General features: G+C 44.2%; 1 protein-coding gene across 4 annotated transcripts in view; it reads left to right on the top strand.

Annotated features, from left to right (window-relative positions):
- The first annotated feature begins 2,108 nt into the window (after positions 1-2,108).
- The window catches only part of DSP (desmoplakin), a 40,224-nt gene continuing 18,285 nt past the window's right edge, over positions 2,109-24,047 (top strand). For 2 of the 4 annotated variants that reach the window (XM_014842676.3, XM_014842674.3), the window contains exons 1-8: positions 2,109-2,640; positions 14,190-14,292; positions 16,241-16,389; positions 17,147-17,321; positions 20,424-20,552; positions 21,466-21,516; positions 22,441-22,602; positions 23,141-23,245. In XM_014842676.3, coding sequence (XP_014698162.3) covers positions 2,462-2,640; positions 14,190-14,292; positions 16,241-16,389; positions 17,147-17,321; positions 20,424-20,552; positions 21,466-21,516; positions 22,441-22,602; positions 23,141-23,245 — 1,053 coding nt within the window. In that variant the 5' untranslated portion in view covers positions 2,109-2,461. Of the gene's footprint in view, positions 2,641-4,175; positions 4,994-8,826; positions 9,128-14,189; positions 14,293-16,240; positions 16,390-17,146; positions 17,322-20,423; positions 20,553-21,465; positions 21,517-22,440; positions 22,603-23,140; positions 23,246-24,047 lie in introns of those variants that run through there. The other 2 variants (XM_070515642.1, XM_070515641.1) reach the window with 2 other exon arrangements.

Below are 24,047 nucleotides of genomic sequence, written 5' to 3'. Positions count from 1 at the left end.
CGGCAGGTCTGGATTCCATCTGGCATGTCTTTTATTTCATCCTATTATGTTCCTTTATCATCCTTAGAAAAAGATAAATGAAAGTCATTTTCTTCCCAGACCTGGCATATTTGGTTAGCTGGCAGTCATTTGCCTTCTTGGGAATACCTGAAGGAGCGCAGGAAGCAATAAGATAGGCTAGGAAGCAATGGCTGCCAGAAGTGTGTAATTGGTGGGTTGTACTTTTCACCTCTTCCCATGTTTTGTAAACAGACTGAAAGGCTCTGTGAGTCTGGGTGGTGTTTGGGTCTGTGTAGCCAGGCTCCTTACTACCCAATGTGAGCTCCCAGAGGGCCCCTTGGCTGAGCAGAGCTTTCGGCATCACTGGGAGGTGGTTCATCGATGTGTGTTGTTTTTAATGAGAATTCTACTGTGCAATTGCATGACCTTCTTATTACACATTATTGAAATAAAGGAATCCCTGAATTTTTAAAATTGAAGATTTAATACGATGTTTTTAAGGACACTGACTGTGCCTTATTCATTTTCGTATTTTCCAAAGTCTAGCACTGGTCCTTCCATATAGTAGGTTATAATTATTTGCTAAACAGATGAGATGCATAGAGGCAAAACAGCCTAAATCAAATTTTGTATATTATGCACTGACACACCAAATGGCTTTTCTCCCCTCCAACCAGTGGATATTGGGCCATTTGTGCCGATGCTGACTTCCAGCCATTGAATCAGTTTCAGAAGAAACACTGCTCTTATCCATACATCAGTGTTTGTGTAATCACTTAAACACTTTACTGCATTTACCTTTATTAAAAAGGAGAGGAAATTGAGAAAATTATGGGAATTATTGGGTGTGCTAAAAGTGGTAAACATTTATCTCATTGTATGTTTGACCCGTTGCATTTAACTGGTCAACTCTGTGGCCGAGTGTGAAGAAAAAGAACAAGACCGTTTGTCAAAGATTTGTGACTGAAAAGTGAGGTTTAATTAGGGGTACTTTAATATGGGAATTTTTAGAAAACTCCCCCGCTTCCTTTACAACCTGCAAATATAGTTAGATTTTGTTCTTTTCAGTTCATAAACATTTCAGAAATATATCGTATAAAAAGGTAAGTTAACTGGCATTGTTTGGGAAGATGACAAATATTTATTATAAAGATCTTTAAGTGGGTGTTTATTAAAATAGAGTAACTTAGCAATTTTTCAAATGATAAAAACAGCTTTTTATGGATGGTGTGACTGGGTCTGTATCTAAACCCGGGTCAGAGACTACGGTGCAGTTCACACTCAGCCACGAACTGGGAGGGGCCCTGGAGCAAGTCGCTGGAATGTTCCGGCTCAGAGTTACTCATCTGTACCAAGGGGATGATCTCTGTCAGGGTTCTTCGCTGCTCTCAACAGACTGAAGTCCCAGGGAGACCCGAGTCTTCTCAAGGGAGAAGGTGCTCAGGGGGGCGCCAGAGACAAGTGTTCCCAAGATTCTTCTACGAAATTTGGACACTGGGTCTGGGGGTGGAGGTCTTTGCAACTTTTCGTTGAAAATGACCATCAATAGGCAAAATAAAAGGCATTGCAATTCATATTTTCACGTTACCCCATGAAAAAGGTTGTAGTGTTTTCCTTTCATCTTCACGCCAAAGAAATTATTTATGGTGAAGACCATCAGAAAGTGGTGGTTCTCTGTAAAAATCGTTTTACACGTCGGGAATTGGACATCTGAGGCCATTTTCTCGCTTACTGGAGTAATAGAAAAGTCAAACAAGCCCCTAAAGAAAACCTCATCATCTAAGCATTCCCTCCTCAATTATGTGTCTAGTCAAAACTTCGTTGGCACCGTTTCCCGAGAAGAGCAAAAGTAAACGTTTAATAAGTTAATTGTCCCATCGAATGGCCCTGATTTTTCAGCTCATTTCCGCCCTGGGGACCTGGGAAATCCTCGAATGCAGGCGCCCCGCTTTGCCGGGCCCCGCGAGCGCTTGTCCTCCCCTGGGGGCCGCGCGCGGAGGAGGGTCCCCCTCCGGCTCGGCGGCGCAGGGAGGAGCTGCGGGCGGGCGCAGGTGGGGAGGGCGGCCGGGCGCGGCGGGGACACCCGCGGGGGGCGGGGGAGGCGCGGCGGCCGCACCCCGCCCTGGGAAGCCAGCGGCCAGGTGTGGCTTCGGCGCCGGTGCCAGCGGGGAGGAGACTCGCGCCCCCACCAACCAACACCAACACCCAGCCGCGACCCAGCTCCTCTGCGCCCGCGCCGCCCTCCGAGCCACAGCTCTCCGGCCCGCTCCGCTCCCGGCCCGTCGCCGTCCCCGCCGCGCCCTCCGCCCGCCGCGCCGCGCTCGCAGCGGCCGGGCCGGCCCTTCCGAGCCGCCCCCGCCCCCTGTCCAGTGCTTGGCCTCGGCTCCCCAGGCCCCTGCCTCCTCCGAGCCGGCCGCCCCGCGTATGCCGCGCCGCTGAGCGGCTCTGAGCGCGCGCCGACATGAGTGTCAACGGAGGCTCCCACCCGCGGATCAACACGCTGGGCCGCATGACCCGCGCCGAGTCCGGCCCCGACGTGCGCTACGAGGCGGCCTACTGTGGCGGTGGCGGCGGGGGCACCAGCAGGATGTACTACTCCCGGCGCTACACGGTCACCGACCAGAACTCGGACGGCTACGGGTGGGTACCGGGCGCGCGGCGAGCACGGGGCTCTTGGCCGCGGCTGCGGGGTCTGCACTCTCTCCCCGCACGACGGGCAGGGAGGGACCGCCCTCCTCTGACCGACGAGGAAACCCAGGGTCAGAAAGGGGAAAGTCTTTGTGCCCGAGGGCAGGAAAGCATTTCCTGTTGGCGCTGGGGCAGGAGCCCGGTGTCCGGACGCCCCGCGCGCGGCGCGGACCGAAGTGGGAGCGGCTCTCGCCGTGTTGGCGGGGACTCGGTCCCACCCTGCTCCCCTCCCGCGAGCCGGGGCCGGGGGCAGGCCCGCCAGGGCTCCAGGCAGGGCGCGGGGACAGGCCGGCCGCCCCGGTCTCTCGGCTGCCTCCGGGTCTGCCCCTGCGCAGCGGGCGGGGCTGGCATCCCCTTTGTCCCGGCCAGCAGGTCGGGGTCAGGCAGGCGTGGCTGCGACAACAAAACCCAGCCTCTCTAACTGTAACCAAAAGTCAAGCAGCCCGTGGGTGGCCAGGGTCCGAGTTGGCCCTCCGCGGTCCCTACTGGCTCATCCCAAATTCCTGGTCACCCCGAGGCCACGTCCGCGCCAGCGCCTCGGCTGCTCGGCCACCCAAGGGCTTTTGTGTGGAGGCTGCGCGTCGGGGCGGCGCGGGGTCCCATTTTAAGAAGGCTCCGCCTCGGCCTCCCCCGCCACCTAAAAGAAGCTTCCCCGCAGGGGCGGCCGCGTGGCCCGGGTCGGAGCTCCGCCGGGACACACCTGTCCCCCTCGGTCCGCCGTGCCGCAGACCCCGCGGGGAGCGCACCTGTGGCCCCGCGCCTGCGTCCTTTGTTTCCCCCTTTTAAAAACCGCCCGAGAAACGATCCCCGTGTCCTGGCGGCGGAGCGCGGGCGCAGGGTCTGGTCTTCGGGCAGGCGAGTGTGGGCAGGGGCCCGTGATGGGGTGGGCGCTGCGACCCACCCGCGCCGGCCGGCCACGCCGGGGGCCAGCCCTGCTCAAGGTGCGCCCAGGCAGGCCCACTGGGAAGAGGGCACGGTCTGCTTCTCAGAGTCAGCGCATAACCGATCGAGGGGTCATTTGCTGGGTGGGGGAAGATCATGAACCTGCATTTGCCGGGTCCCCGGAGCTGGACTCGGGATGCCCATGTGAGCCGTGAGAACTTGGCGGCTCGCCCCCCCGCCCCCGGCAAGCCCTTCCCGTGCCGGGCTTTCGGGAAAGAGGCTCGAGTGCAGAACACTATTTGCCCGGCCCCGCGGCCTCAGGCTGGGGAGGAACAAGCTGAATACACTTCAGGGGGGTTTTGTTTTGCCAGCATTTTTGAAGGCAGCGGCTGCTCGAGTTGCAACCTGTTTTCTGCTTGGATTTATTTATTTTCGTGCAGCATCTTGATAATTTACTTCCTTTTTGAGTTAGCAAAGAATTGTCTCAGTCTTGGAGCTCTTGGGTTGCTGAACAGAACGCACCTGGGAATTTCCAGGAAAAATGTACCAAGCAATAGGGAGAAGGGGAGAGATTTTTGCCAGTTTTCACTTTGGTTTTTAAGTTTGTTTTAAAACTTGGTCAACCATTTAAATCTGAAACTTTCCTTTTCCCTCCCAGTCTTCCACTGTTTGGAAAGCACATTCTTTTAATCCACACATTTAAATCCAAGTTTGAATTTGCAAGGATTCTGGAGCAGCTCTTCTTTTCGGCGTATTATGAACCGAGAATTTTGTTTTTAATTTGCTCTGTTATCCTAGAATACCTATCTTTTAAAGTGACAATAAACATTACTGTTAATGGAATATTTCGCTCCCTTGGCTTCCTGTTGAAGTAAATTTGTAGTTAATACATTGGTTGTTGAACTGCATAAAGATACATGGTTTTTAAGTTTCTTCACTGAAACAAATTTTGGGGAGACTGTTTTCTTCTAGTATAGCATCATTTCTTGTGCTCGGTTTTTCCCAGCTAAAGGCTGTTAATAAACCTGTTAAGTTTTACATCTCTCTGGGAAGGGAAAACAGACTCAGGTGAAAAATTGCCTAACTTTGAGGAAGGGTGTTTTTCCTGCGCGTGGATGTTGTCTGCCGGGGCGGCCTGCGGTCCTTCTTCCGGGTCCTGGTAATGGAGTGTCCCCTAGGCTGCCGCTGCCCGCGGGGGTGCTGCTCACCCTTCTTGAATGGAAGAATTAGCACAATACGGAATGGCCTGCCGCTGCTGGCTGCTGCCTTTTAAAGTAATGGCGACCGACTGCAGAGACAGGGCCCCGCCTGCTTTCTTGGTGGCTTTCTGGTTTTGCGCGGAGGGATGTCTGCGCTTTGTAGAAGTAGGCGACCGTCTCTGACCCGACTGCCCTCTGCTCAATGAATGATGGTTAAGAGTTTAGTAAGTACTTTTCTGACCAAAAGCTTTTCTAAGTAAAGGTGTTTTGTTTTGTTTTTAAAGCACAAAAAGCGGTATGAAAACTACTGGTTGAATTTAAACTCATTTATTTCTAAAACGGCCACTTTCTTGGCTGAATTAGATTGGTGATTTTTGAAGTAATCAGTGTTTGCATTTAGCCCTTACCTAAATAAACTAACAAGTTTGTAGAGAGCTGACATTTTATACTCTTTCCTTTTAAAGTGACTTTAAAGCATCTTCCCTTTGTCCTTTGCATTAATAACATTGGTCAATTTTTAGAACAGTATTATGTCTCCCTTGTAATTCTCCCTCCTTCCCGCACCTGTCTTTTGTGTCTTCTTTATTTTATTTTAGGCTGGATAGAATTTGCAACTATTTTATTTGACTTCTTCTTGTGAATTACTCTAGCCTTATTCCTGTACTTAAAAAAAAATTGCAAATCTGTAGTGAAATTTGGTGGCCGAGTGAAAAAGTCTTAGTTAGATCTTTCACTGATCAAAGTATGGATTTTGTAGGAGGATTAAAAGCCGAATACAATCATTAAGCTTCAGAAATATGTGGTTATTATGTTAATGCTTACTTTTGTCCAGAACTCGTGATTTCAAAACCAAAATGCATGTGATCACTATTTGATATATATTTTAAAGTTTGTTTTACACTACCTTTTAAAAGAAGCCTATCTGTTAGCCTGAAATAAGAAGGTCCGTTTGTACTGAATTTTAGAGTGGAGCAAATGCCAAGGAGTACAGAAATCTCACTTTTCCTTTTTAGAGACAAATAGATTAAGACTTGCCCCAAATCCCTGAGTCCACTCATGGCTGAGTTGGCACCAGAACCCAAGGCTCCTCACCTCTGCCCTCCTGTCATCCTGGGCCTTTATTTTTTTTGTTTTATTTTATTTTTTATTTACTTATTTTATTTATTGTTTTGCTGAGAAAGATTTGCCCTGAGCTAACATCTGTGCCAGTCTCCCTCTATTTTTGTGTGTGGGTCACCACCACAGCATGGCCACCAACAAGTGGTGTAGGTCTGTGCCCAGAAACCAAACCTGTGCTGCCAAAGTGGAGCGCACAGAACTTAATCACCAGGCCATGAGCCGGCCCCCTTCCTGGGCCTTTAGACTGTGTCCCTTGTGTGTTAGACTGGCCTGTCCTATACTTATATGAAGAGAGTATCTCAGTTCCATTTATTCATCCATCCAGCAGATATTTACTAAGCTTCTGCTGTGTGTTAGGTGTTGGGGAGATTCAAAGGTGAAAATACAGACTTCTTGAAAGGAGCAGATGCTCTAAAGAAAGGTAAGTGCACAAGTACTGTAATAGAAAAGGATGCTGGACAAGAGGGTACAGGTGACTCAGCTTCATAAGGAGATAACATCTGCGGTGGAGAAACTAGTAAGACTTTCTGAAGGAAACAGTGTTGAGTTGGACTTTGGAGTATTGCCGCTGGTATCGATAGGTGGGCAGAGAGAGCAGTCCAGGGGGAGAAAAGAGCATGAGAAAGTGAGAGAGGTGGAAAATTAGGAGCAAATTCAAGGCCTATGTCTTCTTTCTGAGCGTTCACCCTAAGTGGGCATGCATTAAGATGTAAGGGGGAAGGAGAGGTTGGGGCCAGAGCCTAGGAGACCCTGAATCCATGGTGGGGAATTTGGATAGGCACAGGGGAACCACTGCTTACATCGAAGCCAGGCAAGGTCTCCTCCCCGGAAGGAGCAGGGAAATAAGACTGTCCTAACTAAGTGACCTTGAGGACTCCTTCTGTGGCCTCAGGGTGCAGGGTAGCATGAAGTGGGGAGAGTGCAGGAGGGAGCTGGCTTAAGGAAGCAATTGCAGTGAGATTGAAGTGATGAAAGTCTGATTGAGGCTGGCGGCAGTGGGACAGGAAAGTAGATATTGCCAGGTGGAGTGGCAACTTCAGCTAAGAACTGGATGTGAGTGGCAAGGAGAGTCTGAGAAATCAGGCTTAGGGTTGGGTGACTCACAGAATGTATATTCCAGTATTTTTCTGGGAAATGATTGCAGAGTAAGATTCAGTTCAGCTTAATATATGGTAGATAACATTTACATGGTTATTAAGTTTGGGTAAGTTATATATTTTATAAAAATATCAGATCAGTGGTTAATAATAGTTATCATAACCTGGCAAACACCCATGATGTGCCAGGTACATTATGTCTGTCATCTCGGGCCTCACGACAAACTTCCCATTTTACAGATGGGAACAGATTAGAGTAGTAAAATGGCTTGGCCTAGGTCTCACAGCTCGTTAGTGGCTGAGCTAATATTGGAACCCAGTATACCACCATGGCTCAAGAAAGGGTCTCACCTTAGTTATTAGAATTCATCTTTACTACTTGTCAACTCTTCTGTCTAATATGAGTTACTTCTTTTTAAATTGTTGCATTCCTATAAAATAGTTATTTCATCACCATTGTATTCTTTCATTAATACTCTCATGGACTTTCCATCTGCTTAGGGAAAAAAACACAATATGAAATATGATGCTGCATTAAGCCGACTAATTGTTGGTGAGATCTACAAAACAGCTTTAAACAGCAGTTAATTTTTTCTCTAAATATGGACATAATTTCATTGTTGTCAGGTGATTGAAATATCTTGGGAAAGAAAAAACTGCTGATGGCCATGATGCCTCAATGCTGACTTCTTAGGGTGGAGCACAGGAGGGCTTGGGTGTGACCAGGGAGTCCAGCTCAGCTCTCAGCTAACCAGTCTTTCCAGATGGGGAGGTTCCAGAAGCAGTGCTGAGGCCTTGGCACTTGGAGCACTGCCCCACCCTTTGCTCTTTTTTCTCAAATCTTGCGCTCCATGGGAAAACGGCTGGGTGTAGTTCTGCTGTGGAAGCCACCTCCCCAGACCCCAAGACTCAGTGAGCCACTCATTTGAGGTAACATCCTGTAAAATCCTAGCACAGTCCAATAATTTACACCTTACCACCAACACCTTGGGCTGGAAGGGTCCAGGACCTTCAAAGACTTTGAGTGTGTGAAATCTACCTTTCAGGAAAATGATGACACTTTGGTAAGATGCTGCTGCAAAAAAGTCTAAGTTTTTGCTTGGAATTAAAATTCTTGACACACAAATGTAACATCCCTTGCTTTCTCTGGCCCCTGAAAAAAATGAAAAGGGTGTTGGCTTCTTGGTGGATAACCAGATAACTTGTCAACGATTCTTTTTAGGCTTCAGAAGGAATGTGAAATTTCGTGTAGGGAAGTAATTTAAAACAGAAATCCCTAAATTTGGACATTGAATTTGTAAGGATCAAATAGTCATATGTCATCCCAGTTAATAAAGGAAAGGAACACATCTCTTTCTGAATTTTCTTGTCCTGTTCAGTAAGTTTCTTTCATGCTGTCACACTGTATCGCCCTCTTTCAGTTGTCTCAAATCGTTATTTTCAGGTCTTGTAGGCAATTTTAGGAACCTGTGAAATGCCTCACACTTAATACCCAATCCCATTTCTCCTTTTTCCTTTTTTTTTTTGCTTCTCATCCACTCCCAATTTGTTGCAGGATGTACTTAAAATTATGAACTGGGTGAAGTTCAAAATTATGAACTGGGGCAAAAAACACAAAATGGAAATAAAAGTGAAATCTGAGCATGGTGTGCTGGCAGCGGCAGCGCAGCCCTCTGGCCATGAGGATTTAGTTTCTGCGGGGGTTGCGGCGTTGCTGGCTCCTCTGAGCCTCAGGCCAACCCCAGGAGGTGGGTGTGTCCTTACAGGTTGCGGACGCAGAAACTCCAGGCACAATGAGTCTCAGTAACTTACTCAAAGCCACAGGCTGTAGGACCGGAAGCGGCTGAGCAGGGAGGGCACCCCAAGTCTGCAAACGTCGGAGTCTTTTTGAAATTAATGATATGTGATCAGCTTGCCCCGCCCCCCATCCACTGAAAACGGTGTGAAAATAATGAACATGGGAAGGAAGTGGAACTTTTATTAGAGTACTGCGTCCAAAGTTACTGGGTGAGGACACGATGAAGGGTCAGAGGAGGACCTCCTTCTAAACGTTACAGGAAAAACCCCCCTGGTTTGCTCACTGTTGGGGTAGGAATGGGGGTTTGAGGAGGATCCTGCCCTGCCTGTTGAGCCGGTAGTGAGGTGAGTTCTGATGGCCTCGGATCAGCCTTTTATTTGCCTTTGTTTTTCTTCTGCTTTACTAAACCAAACAAACATGCATTAAGTACCCTCTGTGTGCAAAGCTCTGTTGTTAGGCGCATGTGGGAGTCGAAGGTGACTACTGTGAGGTGGGACTTTGCTCCCCCGGAGAAGGGTGAACAGGTGTGTAAATAGCTAGTGCAGAGTGAGGGCAGAGCTGCCATCAGGAAAGCGCAACAGAAGACGCAGCTCTTGGTCTGTGACTTCCTGAGGATGGACACATGACTTTCCCACTCAACCGAGTGTGCTTAGAGTCTTGGGGGTAGCGTATTGTCATTAAATGAAAAGTAAAAGTAGTTTTTTTACAAAGGTCACTTTTTTGTTTTTACTTAAGATCCTTTAAAGAAACTCAAACAAGATAGTATATGTGAAAATGCTTTGAAAATTATGAAGAGCTAAGCAAATAGATTTTAAGATCAATATTAATGCATTACATAATTATAATTTCCAACAAATATTTATTGAGCTGTTCTGAGGCCATTATCCCATGAGCCTGAATACAGAGACACGTAAGACGATATTTCTGGCACAGGTGCAGGACCCTATGTTGATGGAATGAACAAAAGAAAGAGGAGAGAGAGGGAGAGAAAGAGAAAGAAGGAATGAGAAAGGGGAAGGGAAAGAAGGAAGGAAAGAAGGAATCCAATGGGAGGGAAAGTATATTCACCACAAGAGATACAGAGTTAGGTGGCATGGGCCAAGTGTCTATTGAACAGTATAGATTATTATAAAATTACTTTTATAAAACAGAGTAACTATGTAAAATATATTTTTACTGTGTAGTACTGCATGCCTCTCTTCAAAATTTTTTGTCTTTTTTTGTATAACATTCTTGGCAACAAGGGTTAAACTAATGCCTTAAGGTGGCTAATTTTGGAGTTCCTATTTTTTTAAGAAAAGAGTGTTATTTGGAGGTAGTAAAAGAAAACCTGGAAGGCTCTGTAATGTTTCTCACACGGGCCTGTAGTCCATCCTTGGATGAAAATCCAGATCGTGTTTTCCTTTTAGCTGCTGCTGAAGGGCTTGTTCTGTAAACTGTTGGGACTATTACCTACTTGTTTAAACAAGTTTTAGAATGAACTAAAAAAAAAGAGGTTTGTGGAGGCAGGTTCTTTGTAGTATGAATCATTTGTCTTCGTGAGTTTGAAGATGAAACAATTTTGGAAAAGTCACTTTAAGGACAAATTTTTTTCCAAGAACAGCTATTAATTTTAGTTTAGAAGTCTTTTGATTGACCCAAATGAGTTTTGTTTTCTTATTTATTTTTTTAGAGCACATATCTTTCATCCTCCATGCCACTGAAGTGGAGATTTAAAAATTGAACTTTGACCTTGTCAGTCCAATTCCTAACATGGTTTAAAATCTCTGCACCCCTAACATTTATAGGTACCAGTATTGAAATTTTCTTTGAGGCGAGGCATTTTTAAAATCCTTATATGCTTCTTAAGTACACTTATTTAAAAGTTATTTCTTCGGGTATGATACAATTTTTGCATTTTCCCAAAGTGTACTGTATGAATTGAAGAGGAACCTTCATTATCATTAGTCAGAACAGACTTTTGTATTATTTTCAATAGGAGGAGTGAGTTTAGTGGTTTCATACAATAGAGTTACAGAACAAGTAGCTAAGAAATCTTAGATATCATTTAGCTAGAAAATTGCTGAGATTAGAAAAAAAATCTAAAATTATATGGTCCAATAAAAAGTATGATTTCACCTAAAAGTTTTAAATGACACACAACTTTTAAGAAATGCACGTGATCCCTGAAGGAAACTCTCCTGTCCCTCCTGAGAAAGAATCCAGCACTGCACAGTGTCGAGTATCTGATCTTGGACTCACCCGATGGGTCAGAATCCTTTCTCCCTGCACTTCCTCCTTGATTTAGGTACAAAGAGTTCTGTGTGAGTTCTTCACCCAGCCAAGGCAAGCCAAATGAACTGTGAAGACAGGTTCTCTTTCCCCCATTACTAAACCTCAGGGGGCCTGTGTCTCCCTTCCTCCATCTCGTTTTGATGGACTGAGCTATTGGAACAGTGTACACCTGCTTCCCTTTCTCACTAGGTCTATTCCCAAAGGGTGTCCTTGGCCACACATCAGACTTACAGATAAAAGATAGGATAGGTAGATCTTGCTTTAAGGACCAGATGCAGTCCTGAAAAGTTGTGTATAAGATGAAATTTGGTTGATCAGATCATACTTCCTATAGACAAATAGCAATATCAAAGCTTCTTGATTTCGTTATTGTAACACTTCAGCTTTTCATTTTTTCCCACCCTTAAAGAGATTATATTTTGAGCATTCCTCTTTCCTAAACAGTTGTTAATCTGTTTACTAAAATGCCAGGCAAAACACATAGATTTTAGTGGATATGAAGAGCATGTATGGTGAACATATGCAAATACTTTAGTAAGGCATGAAGAATTCTTTTTGGTATTAACAACATATGAAGTTACCTGGTTTTTTTAAGTTCAGATTATGTAGGTGAGGGGAAGCAGATAAGATGTCTTATTTATAGAGATGCCAACTGCTCTCCAGAAATAGGAATGTCTTCTAAAAGTAGGAGGAAACAAAAAAATGTAGAAGGTCCACCAATGTTTTAAGCCAACTTTTAATTGCCTCACCTCTCGTTTTCCTGGATACCATTCATTTAAGTGTCATGTAACTAACTACTTTAGTATTTGGGTAAAAAGTAGCTGGTGAGTTTCGTGTTTTGTTATCAAATGAATTTAGTTTCATGAACTCACTTTTAAAAGACTTGTGTGTAAACTTTGTTACATTCATTCGCAACTGAGTTTGGCCTCCCTGCTCCGTTTTCTTTTAAAACATTTTTATTTTGGAATAATTTTAGATTTACAGAAAAGTTGTAAAGATAGTAGAGAGTTCTCATATACCTCTCACCCAGTTTCCCCTATCTGCCTCTGTCTTAGAGCTCATTTTGTGGGGTTTGATAGTAGCACACCTTATTAAATCATTTCATCACACATTAAATCATTAAATCAAGAAGCTCAGGCTTTCCACTGTGCTCAGAGAGAGCCCCTTCATTTATGTGCTTGGGACTGGCATTCTTTGTGGGAATCACCCTTGGAACCAAATTGCTGAACAGAATTACTAAATGTTTCAGAAGAAACGTCCGGTACTCTGATGCCCCTTCGATAAAGAAAGCAAATACAATTACACAGCTCCTTCCTAATTCCTTATCTATCCTAGGGTTCTAAATGAGGTTTCTGCATTTCTGAGTTTTTTCCTTTGTCTTTTTTCTTTCCTCTATTTTACAATAGGTACATTTTGGAAAGTGTTCTGACTCTAAGACAGTTGGAATTTTGCACAAGTTTGGACAGCTGATGTAGTCCTGTTGATATTTCAGCAGTAGGAGAAGGGTGCCAGATTTCCTGTGTAATTCTGAGGGGAAGAGAAGGCCTGCATTCATGGGGGGTGGGAGTGGGGTGTCCTGGTTTTGATAGGGGGCAGTTCAGGCAGCAGGCTGGGGCCTGCCTGGAGGACCTTGTCAGCATCTGGGAGTGGTTCCCAGGGAGAGCTTGGTTCCCCACCCACCCACGTTCAGCTAGTGCTGGCTTGTTGGGGAGTCTCACTTGCAGGGAGGGACCGCAAATAGGTGGCAGAGAGAGAAAGTCAGAGCTTTCCCAGCGTGAGATGATGCAGAATCAGGTGCCCTAGGAGAAGTTTCCCACATTCTTGTGATTTTATCCCATCTGTGCATAGTACAGCCTGTGTGTTTCAAACTTTTTTTTTAAACAATGAAATTCTTTCTTTAAAACACACGCAGACACACCCACCCACCCACCCACACAGAAAACGCACACACATAAGAGAAAGTCCAGTACATCAAACAGGCATCAAATAGCCTCATGGGAGGCGCAGGCTGGCCCAGCTGAAGGGCTGGGTGGCTCTGAAGCCCTGGGAGGAACGCAGGCTTCTTGTCGCACATTCATGAGGCCTTTTCTCAAACATTAAACAATAATTTAATATGCTTTAAATCTCTCTTAAACTAAGCTATAGAAGGCCGTGCTGCACCATAATATATCTTAGCAAATTAAAAAGTAAAACTTTTATTATACCTTTTTTTTACTTATATCTGGAGCAAATTAAATTCATGTAATCTTTTTATTTAAAATATGGACCATCTACAACGCTCTTCTTAAACACCACTGTTCTTTTAAGGTTTTCTTCCAGAAAAGTGCTTCGTTTGAAAGGTACGTTTGGATGAACATCATTGTAGAGAATAATATTCTAGGGTCATCTTGAAAAGAAAGTCGCTTGTTTTTGCGTTAAAGATAATTACATTTCCCGTCACTTCCTTCACATCATTATTGTCTTTTACTGTGATTGCAGAAAATATTTTTGTAGAATAAGCTTTTCTCCTGTCTCCCACCGTTTTCCTCAGCCAGACTGGCCAGTGAAACTTTCGTGCCCTGGGTCTGATGCCATGAGTCTTCCCTGGGAGGGATTTGTGGTGTTGGGGGCTCGGCATTCTGGACCACTGTGGGATGAAGTGGGGGGGGGGGGCGTAATAGATCAGCTGCTGGGATATATGTTTTCACAACTCAAGGAACCATTTCTGGATTGGATCTTGGACCTGGAAAAAAAACCCTAAACTTGCTGTGAAGGTCATTATTGGGCTAATTAGGAAAATTTGAAAAAGTTCTGTAGATTAGAAAATAGTGTTCTATCAATTTTAAATGTCCTAAATTTGATAATTATACTGTGGTTGTATTATTCAATGTCTTTATTCTTAGAAAATACATGCTGACGTATTTTGGGGCAAAGGGGCATGGTTATTCTCAAATGGTTCAGAAACATACATATATACATAAATCCACACACATACAGAGAGAGGGAGGAGGGGGAGAAAGGAAACAGGCAAATGTCAACAGTTGGGGAGTCTGGGCGAAGGGTCGCCAGGAATGTTTTTGTCTCCTATTTGCAACTTTTCTGAAAGTTTGAAATTAAACTTTGTGTCTGCTTTCTCTGTGTTTGCCCCACCAGTCAAACCGGTACGATGTCCAGACACCAGAACCAGAACACCATCCAGGACCTCCTGCAGAACTGCGCCGACTGTTTGATGCGGGCGGAGCTCATTGTGCAGCCGGTAAGCCTTCTTGTCCTAACGTACCCCCAACCACGCCTGATTGTGTTCCCGGCCAGCTTAGACTCATTGCCTGACCTGTGCTTCCTTATTCACTGCTCTTCTCTGCATACTGAGAGTTGATCTTTGCAAAACAGCCTAGAGAGGGATGTATATCTTCTTAACCTATTTGTAATGTTGGCTTAGCCATGGGAAACTAGTTTCACACAAAGTTTTTTTCAACAAATCTGTATGCTACAGATTGCCACCCTTTTGGAAATGCGCTTAGGTGATTTTGTATACTTTGTCTTCCCAGAAATGCAACCTGACATGTTTATGTCACTGGATTGTGATGTACACCATCAATTTATAAAGTTTTTTTTCAGGAAAAATTACCGTATTGTTAGAACAATTCTGTTTGAGAAACAAAAAAATATGGAAAAATAAGAAATTGAAAATTGAGGGAAAATGGTAACATTTATGAAAGCCCTGTGAGGTTTCTTAATATTACTGAGATAGCTTAGGATCTCATTGAAAGAGGGTTAGAAATCACAGATTCCGTGATATTTCACGTGTCAAGTTTTTATTTGAAAACAGTGTAGCATTCACATTTGCTCTGAGTTTGCTGGAAATGGACTGAAAGTAGGGGGCCCATAGCCACCTGTTCTCTCCCTGTCCCGGTTTATTGTGTCTCTTCAGCAAAGGAATTGAGTCGAGTCTCCCCAATGCCGACATCAGTGTGGGGTTAAATCTGGCAACTGGCTGAGCACAAAGTAATCCTGTTAAATATACAGAGGGATTTAACCAAGCGAGTTTATGGGTTCTGTTTAGAGGATGTCTTAACGTTCCAATTTCTTTAATTTTAGATATGTGTGGTTTCTAGTTCTGGTTTAGTCCACCCACTTAGAAAAATAACTTCATTTTAATCCACATACAAATGTATTTGCGGCTCAGTGAACGAGCTTGGGTCTAGTTCCGGTCGTTTCCAGTCTCTGATTTGAAATACACTCCTCCAAATATTCATCACGTGTGGGGACTCCTTTACATAAAGCAAAATCGGAGGCGTGGTGTCTTAATAGTGAGCACACACCCAGACCTGGATGCGATTTGTAGTGGCTGTGGATGCGTTTTACATGTAGTTCTAAAAGTTTCCATGGCATCACGTTCTCAGTTTATTTTTTCTTACATGCATAAAAGTGTAACAATGTTAGGGAAATGTACCATGTTTGCTATCGTTTCTGTTTAGAGAAATAAGGTTCATTTGGCAGAAGCCAAATGAAAGCAGCAGTTGGAAAATTCTAGAGAAAGCTCATAGATGGCACTGAAGTGGCAGCTTTTTGCATGTGAACAGAGAAAGCTTTCTTTTTTTTTAAACTTTTTATTTTGAGGTAATTATAGCCTCACAAGCAGTTGTAAAAATAGTACAGAGCAGTCTTGTGTACCCATCCAGCAGCCTCCCCCAAAGGTGACATCTCGTAACTATAATGTATCATCAAAACCAGGAAATTGATTGACCCAATACACTGAATTAGACGGCTTTCTTTTTAAGAACTGAGAAGTTATGTTCCCGTAAGATGCAGGAAAGCTCAATTTGTGTGTGTAAAAGACCTTATCCGATTTAACGGTCCAGTGTTCTTAGCACAGTGAAATTCCCATTAGGTGAGAGTTCTGTGTGAAGTTGAAAGATGGGCATGTAACATATTGAAACAAGGGAAAGATCAGCATTCTGTAAATGTGCTTTTAAAAGCCTAGTGAAAATTTAAAATACAGTCCACAAACGTTGGTTCATGAATCTCCCTATATTTACGTCTGTCTCAAATTAATAAGATAGTTTTCAGTTAGAATTTTTTTGCAGTTATTTGCAAGATGGAAACTATTTAAGTTGACAGCGGAAGCTTTTGCTTCGGTTAACACGTAGGACGCTTTTCCTTCCACTGTTGTGGGTGTCCTTCATATGAATTCTTTCTTTCAGGAGCTGAAATACGGAGATGGAATACAGCTGGCTCGGAGCAGAGAGCTGGATGAGTGTTTTGCCCAGGCTAACGAGCAGATGGAAATCACGGATAGCTTGATCCGAGAGATGCGGCAGATGGGCCAGCCTTGTGATGCTTATCAGAAAAGGTATTGCCCACAGCACAGGAATGCAGGCAGGCCTGGTGAGGAGTCTAATACACTCGTTACACCAAATCCCGTGACCCAGGCCTTCCCTGGAAGCGGGCACAGCTATTCCTGAGGAAGGGCTCGCTCACTTGCTATTTTGCAGCTCTGCCTATCTCTAATACAAATGGACTAAGACCACTCCCTTCATCTTTTGTGGAATCACAAAGCTGCCGTGAAAAGAATTAAGTGCACCTGCCCAAAAGCGGGTCCTTATTTTGAGGAGTTGAGTTTGTTATGGCATGTTAACTGGACCTCCATTTAGCGGGCAGCAAAGGCCTTTGGCCAGCATTTCACTTTTAAGAGGCTAATATCAAGTCGAGCTCAGTTTAGTGAATACACAAAGGAGACCCGTAGAGTTGGCCATGCAGTTTAAAGCCGAGATGTATAGTCTGATTTTGCTCTCGTGGTGCCTTGGGCCCAGGATACTAGGAAAGTTCCTAGGGGTGAAGATCATGAGAAAGCAAAAGGTGCTACGAGGCTAAGCAAAGCCAGTGACCCTTTCTGTGGTGACCCAGGCTTTGAGCATCATCAGATTTGAGTTTTTGTATGTGATCAAGATTCAAGTCATGTGGTAAAGAAAAAAATTCTTTAAGTTTTTGTAAACATTTATGACCTCTTTACTGATAGAAAGGAGACTCAGAAAAGGGGAAATTGGCCCAGAACGCATTTTTGTAGGCTGTTTTCCTGCAATGGTGTTATTGTTTTCCTTTCTTTTCAGATTGCTTCAGCTCCAGGAGCAAATGCGAGCCCTTTATAAAGCCATCAGTGTCCCTCGAGTCCGGAGGGCCAGCTCCAAGGGTGGTGGAGGGTACACCTGTCAGAGTGGCTCCGGGTGGGACGAGTTCACCAAGCGCCTCACCAGCGAGTGTCTGGGGTGGATGAGGCAGCAGAGGGTAAGCAGCGGCCAAGGGGAGAGGGCAGGGCCCCAATGTCCCGAGCCTATGGAGCCAGCTGTGCAGAGGTGCAGGATCACCCCCAGTGGTCTGGCCACAAAGAGTGGCCTGAGCCTCAGCTGGCAGCAACAACTTGCTGTTTTTGGAATTTTCCTCATATACAAGTGAAAAATGAAGGCTTCTATTTTGAAATAAATGAAGCCAGGTTTTGTTTTTTTTTTCCCCCTCTTGTGGCTTAGAGAATCAGCCTCACTCCTTTATAATCTTACTTCATTACACAGGTAATATTTAACAGGTATGATTTAATTAGATTCTGAATTACAGCTCTTACCATTCACAACTGGAAAATCTGTTGTGGGAGTTTCTGTGCTAAAAAACTTCATTGTTCCCCCTGAGTGGTAACTGACCTCATCTGTGTGACTGATAGGTACTTAGAAAAAAGAAGGTTGTGGAGGTTCTTTTAAAACGCTGACAAATTGGAAGAGCTGGAAACAGTAAAACCGGATATTCTAGTTTGTGCTCCTTGGTTGCTCCCCTCCTATTTGGGAAGCGTCAGTCGTCCATTGTGCAGCCGCTCCGTCAGTGGTGTGGGAGTCCACTGAAATAATGGGAACAAAGCAGTGCTGAGCCTTCTCCAACTGGAGTTTCACAAAGCATTTTTCAGCGCTAATTATTGTTTTGTTTTATGTAGTAATTATGCGCCATAATGAACAGGTGGCAGTAGAAATGTGCCGTAATCATGTAGATAGGAATTTTATAATGAAAACCCGATCCTAATGACCCCTCCTGCTCTTGGGAGGGTGGCCGTGTTAGGACGGTGAGTTGCGCAGAGGTCCTTTGTTGTGCCCATGTGGTTGTGGCTGTAAGGAATGTTGGTTTTACTACTTGTTGTTGGATCAATTTAGCAGTGGTTCTGAAGTGTCTCAACCACTCAAAAGTTTTTGTATGTGTTCTTTTCTAAGTGTCGAGGGCTTATGGGACTAAGCATTGGTTCCATCACTTAGTTAACCTTTTCTCCCACATGTTGTAAAGACTTTGTAATGCTGTTACAGAAGGTGGGGCTTATAGAGGAGAAAAGTCAGTTATAATCCCAGAAATCTAAATAGAAACCTATTTGCATGTTTTCAAATTCCCTTCTAATCTTGGCACACACATTTCTTGAGCGTTTTATATGTATTGGTACTATGCCAGAAAATGAGGGTTCAAAAATTTCTTCCATAGCCCTGAAAATGAGTATTATTGAAGAAAACAAGATACATACACCCAAATGTCAAATTTCTATCCAGAGCAGTTCGAGGTCAATTGCTATGTTTGAGCTGTAATAAAATCCTGCCCAGAGAGGAGTCGGGGAGGGGGTGGTGCTCCGGCCCTCTGGAATGGAGCCAGCAAAGGAAGGCTTGGCAGAGCTGCTGGGGCTTGAAGGACATCCTACGATCAGTGATGTTAGGTGAAACAACCTTTGAACCAAATTACTTATGAAACATCAAATCCCCTAATTTCTTCTTAGTCAGGATGACAGTTACATAAAATGGCAGCTCATGATTCATCATTTTCTGTATTCATATTGGGTGTAGCTTTGTAAGAATCCTTTGTAGCAAAGGCTCAACATTTTTAAATTTGGGAAAATGGCATTGTCACATGGACTCCGTGTTCTGTCATTGGGTTGGGAGCATTTTCTAGTAGATGCAGTCGATGAGCGGTGCTGTTCAGATCAGGTAGCCCCATGGTTTCAAACAAACTAAAAGCAGTTTTATCACTTACTGCTGGTTTGCTCTGGGAGTCTCTCTTATCCCTTCTTCCCTCAAGCATAGCCTGCATTCTTCTCTCGCTCCCGGGAGACTGAGCTGCAGGGCCCGCTGATAAGGGAGCAGTGTCCCCAGCAGTACAATCAGGAGGCAGTCACACATCGCCTGTGCCAGGCTTTTGTTTGGTTTCCCTGATCTGTGTTTCTGCTGATGGACGAGTCAGATACCATCCACCTGGCTGGTAATGAGGGGCGTGAGCTGAGCCTGGTCATCTCATTAACTTCCAGTGTGCTCACCTGTTTCTGTTTAAAAGCTGAGATGAGCTGCGGGAGGGGAGGGTCAAAGTCCCGGGTAACTTTCAGTTGTCTGACTCTGAAATGGCTCCCCTTGCTGAAGGCTTGCCAAGTATGTTAGAACATGGACGTGGCGTAGAACAATGCCTGTTATGTTCTTGCTGCAATACAGACTGGAATGTTTGCCTTTGGCATGTCCAAGAGATGACACAGGTGATTTGGAAATTTACATGAGCTCATGCTTTCTTTTGAAAGACGAGATAACAGACTTGCCACGGTATGAAACTGGTGAAATAATGTTTGATTCTTATTATGTGGCAGTCCTACATTTGGAGTAGTGAAGACTCAAATTAGGAAGTTAGTCACACTTAATTTTTAAAAAGCTCACATAAACCCATAATCATAATATTGCCAACCTTAATTGAAATTAAGGCATTGAGTATATTCGTAACTTCTCTTTGAAGTGGGCTCTAGGGAGTGTTGCCTCCTGAAAGGTGATGGAAAATGCCAGATTTAAAGTGTCAACAATTACATTAATCAAAACAATTTAAAGAAATCAGCAATGAGAAATACTTTTAGGTCAGCTGTTTAGCTTGGGAAGTAGTACTTGATGGAGCTTAATGAACTATTTTTGATGCACATTTTAAAGTAACTGAATATAGAAACGTCTATCCACATTTTGTAACATTGTGTCATATGCAGGAATGCACACATACCGTCCATAGGCACAAGCCACTTAGATGTACACAGGGAGATTTTTATTTTTCTTCAGATCACCTTCATGATCCAGGTTTCAAGGAGCTGGTTTCTGAATCATCTCAGGCCATCTTGAGCTGGGTCAGACAAGTTGAGGGAAGTACTTGGCAGCCCCCATTAGCTAGCTGTTTGGGAATCTCAAGCCTTTACAGAATTTTTTTGGTTTCAGAAATATTGACTATTTACGTCTTCAGCTTTATCTAAATAGAAGCTGTGTGTGTCCCTCGGTTCTCTGACCCTGATGCTGTGGTGAGATGAGTCAGATGCAAACGACCGGAACTGGAGGAAACTCTCTTTTCCCTCCACAGGCGGAGATGGACATGGTGGCCTGGGGCGTGGACCTGGCCTCAGTGGAACAGCATATCAACAGCCACAGGAGCATCCACAATGCCATTGGAGACTATCGCTGGCAGCTGGACAAAATCAAAGCCGACCTGGTACTTTGAAGTGTTTCATTTTGGAGTCTTCAAAAAGCATACTGAAAGACTGTGTAACTACTCGATCCAGGGAGTTTGGTCTGAAACATTAGTTTGATTTCTTCCCCAACAGACTGGAAATTTTTAAAAATCCCATTGTATAAATGGGGAAGTGGAACCTGATAGACCTATTAGAGATTGTGTTAACACTCAGGAGGAGTTCAACAGAAGGCTAAGGGCATATACACACATTTGTGTGCAGTTTGTAAGTGACTCTTTTTGTGGGTGGTAGTTCATTTCTGCAGAAAGCAGAGCATCTCTTCAAATAGAGAAAGTGCGACAGTCCTATGGTTTTGTGTCCTTGGTGAATCCTTTCCTATGTGGTAATTAAAATGTATTTCTCATAAAGGAAGTCATGTCTCATCCTGACACTTCTTTGCTGAAAGGACTCTCTTGACGCTGGGTCAAGAATTAGAGCATAAACTATTTTCATCTGATTTTAAGAGCTTGCTCTCCCCCGGATCTCTATACTTTTAAATCAACTTGTTCCTTAGACCAGAGATACTCATCCTCACTTCTTCCACCTTTCTTTTTGCCTTTTGTCCACCTGAGTATCTAACCAAATTTCTCCATTTCTTCTCTAAAATCTGGGGAGTCCTAAATTGTATTTTTAAACCTTTAGATTTATAACGGTGAGTCTGTAAGTGACAGTGATCCGCCCTTTGTGGAGGTGGCACCGCCAGCTCAGGGAGCGTTTGGCTTTAAACCAGCTGGGAAAAGGTCCCCGCGGGCAGAAGAGTTTCTAGAGGAAATGTTTCTTTCTACTGAGGGATCTGAAGTCAGTGTCTGACAAAAAGGAGGTTTAGAAGGGCTGCTGTTTCTGTACAAACCCATGAGGGGAAGGAAATAATCACCTGCTGATGTCCTCTTCCAGCGTGAGAAATCAGCCATCTACCAGTTGGAGGAGGAGTATGAAAACCTGCTGGTAAGCTGACTGCTTCCTGAAGCTCCGGTGTTCAGTTCCATTCCGTTCCATAGATACGGGGCATGGGCTGGGGGGTAAGGCACCTCCAGCTGTTACAGCTGATGAACCTGGAAGCACCTGGAAGGATACGTGGGGACTTGCCGATGCTCATTTTGCTTCTACTCCTGCATTTCCTTTAGAAGTGAATTCTAAAAGATTTTTTTTCTGAAGACAGTACCTAGTGCTCTTCTATTTGCAAGTTAAGTGTCACATGAATAGCACTTGTTAAATACTTGCAGTTTAAGCAGTAAAGCTTTTCCACTGGTGAATTGCAGCCTTTTTATGAAGTAGAAGCAAAAATAAGACTTGTTTTCCTTAGACAGATGTTTAGCACACTATCAGCCTTTTATGACAAACTCTGAATCGGTTACTTGACTCATAAGAAGAGATATTTCCATTCTTCTGCCTATTTGTGTCTCCCCGTCTTCACTTTTTCACTAGTTCCCTGTTGGCAGTGGTGCTTTTTAAATCACGTGCTAGTAGTGGCACAAAAGTTTTCCTACTCGGAAAATTGGGATTTAACTGATGGCACCTTGAATTTTTGGGGTGTGGGAGAGAGCTGGAAAAGCTTGATTTATCTTTTTTAAGGATCCATTTTTCCCTTGATAGTCTAAAACTAATGATTGAACCCAAACATCAATATCGGAATCAAAACCCTTCTGGAACAGGCTGTTTCCTTGAATCTAAAATTGCTCACCTGTTCGTGGCAAGTTTGGATGGGTCCCTTTCACAAACCAGGCGGTCAGTGAATGCAAGAGGTTAACATTTCACTGATTCTTGTGATTTTTTTGGTAAAAAGGATCACATGGGTTTATCTATGAAATCTGCAGAGAGCACCATCGATCTGCATATTATCCTAATGCTGATTTTGAACTTGCTGTGCAGAAAGCATCCTTTGAGAGGATGGATCACCTGCGACAGCTGCAGAACATCATCCAGGCCACGTCCCGAGAGATCATGTGGATCAACGACTGCGAGGAGGAGGAGCTGCTGTATGACTGGAGCGACAGGAACACCAACATCGCTCAGAAACAGGAGGCCTTCTCCGTAAGCCCGCCCCCAAGCAGCCGTGGATGCTTCCTTGGAGGGCACCTGGGAGTGGGGATGAATGGCCTTGTAATAATTTAATCAGCTGCTTATAATTAAGCCTCGGTGAAAATGGTCTTGAAAAACCATTCCTTTATGAAATGGGGGTTTAAGAGGGGTGACATGTTAACATCCCGGAAAGACAGTAGCTAGGGTAAGAATTGGTTCATTCAGACAGTCCAGAGTATGCGTAGCACAGTAGTATGGCAGATTAAAACCTGGAGTTAGAAAATCTCAGTGTTTGTTGTAGCCCTGCCGCTTTACCCATGTGAGTGGACAAGACGTGTCACCAGTCTGGCCTCAGCCATATACTGGATGATCTCAGATGTCCTTTCTGGGTTTAAAAATGCTCTGATTATTGAGGAAACCATAACACAATTCTTTGGCATTGTTTATTTCCAAAATGCAGTTTTGTATTTAACTTCCTTTAAAAACGGTGGAGGTGATAGAAGGCTAATGATGACTTGTTCTGAAGGATTTGTTTTTCTTGCATTCACAGATACGCATGAGTCAACTGGAAGTTAAGGAAAAAGAGCTCAATAAGCTTAAACAAGAAAGCGACCAACTTGTCCTCAATCAGCATCCAGCTTCAGACAAAATTGAGGTAGGCTTCATGAGATTTATTTTGTTTTTTTATGGAAAAAAAGGAAACTTTTCATGTATTCATTCTATACAAATGAATGATTCTTATCCATCATAAAGCCATGACAAGTTTATTTTATATTTTGGGATCAACACCCTAGACCAGGAGTTGGCAAGCTTTTTCTGGAAAGGACCAAATAATGAATAGTTTAGATTTTCAGGCCATTTTTTCTCTGTTGAAATTACTTAACTCTGTCATCATAGTGTGAAAGCAATGATAGCAGTAGGTGAATGAATGAGTGTGGCTCTCTTCCAATAAAACTTTATTTATAAATGCAGGTAGTGGGCCAGATATGGCCCTTGGGCTGTAGTTGCTGACCTCTGCCCTAGACTGCCATCTGTGGGTTGTGCTCAAGGCTGCCATTAGCTGGTAGCACTGGTATGGCTATAGTGATTTTAAAAAATTGAAGTATTTCCGTATCAGTAAGTAAGAGTCACTGCCTTAAGCTTCTCAAGCCCTCTGCATGGGTGCCTGGGACCGCCCCACGGTCTAGCAGATGTGCAGGAACAGGTATAGTTTGAAAGGCTGCAGGTGCTGACCCTGCTTCTGTGCTGTCCCCGGTGTCTGTTCTGATTGGTCAGGATCTGTGCCATTTGGGTGAATATTTTGACTAATACTCCTAATGGTATCTACTTGTTAAAACTGGTTTTAAAATTTAATTTCTACTATGCCAAGAGTTCCTGTTGGGAAAGTCTGTTTTCAATTTTTAGAAAAAAGTTTGCTTGCTTTGCAATTCGATAGAAAATGTGTCATAGCTTTCATT

Source organism: Equus asinus, chromosome 8 (assembly GCF_041296235.1).
Source record: "Equus asinus isolate D_3611 breed Donkey chromosome 8, EquAss-T2T_v2, whole genome shotgun sequence".
Lineage (NCBI taxonomy): Eukaryota > Metazoa > Chordata > Mammalia > Perissodactyla > Equidae > Equus > Equus asinus.
The sequence above is the reverse complement of the archived record's forward strand: the minus strand, read 5'-3'. Positions and strand labels throughout refer to the sequence as shown.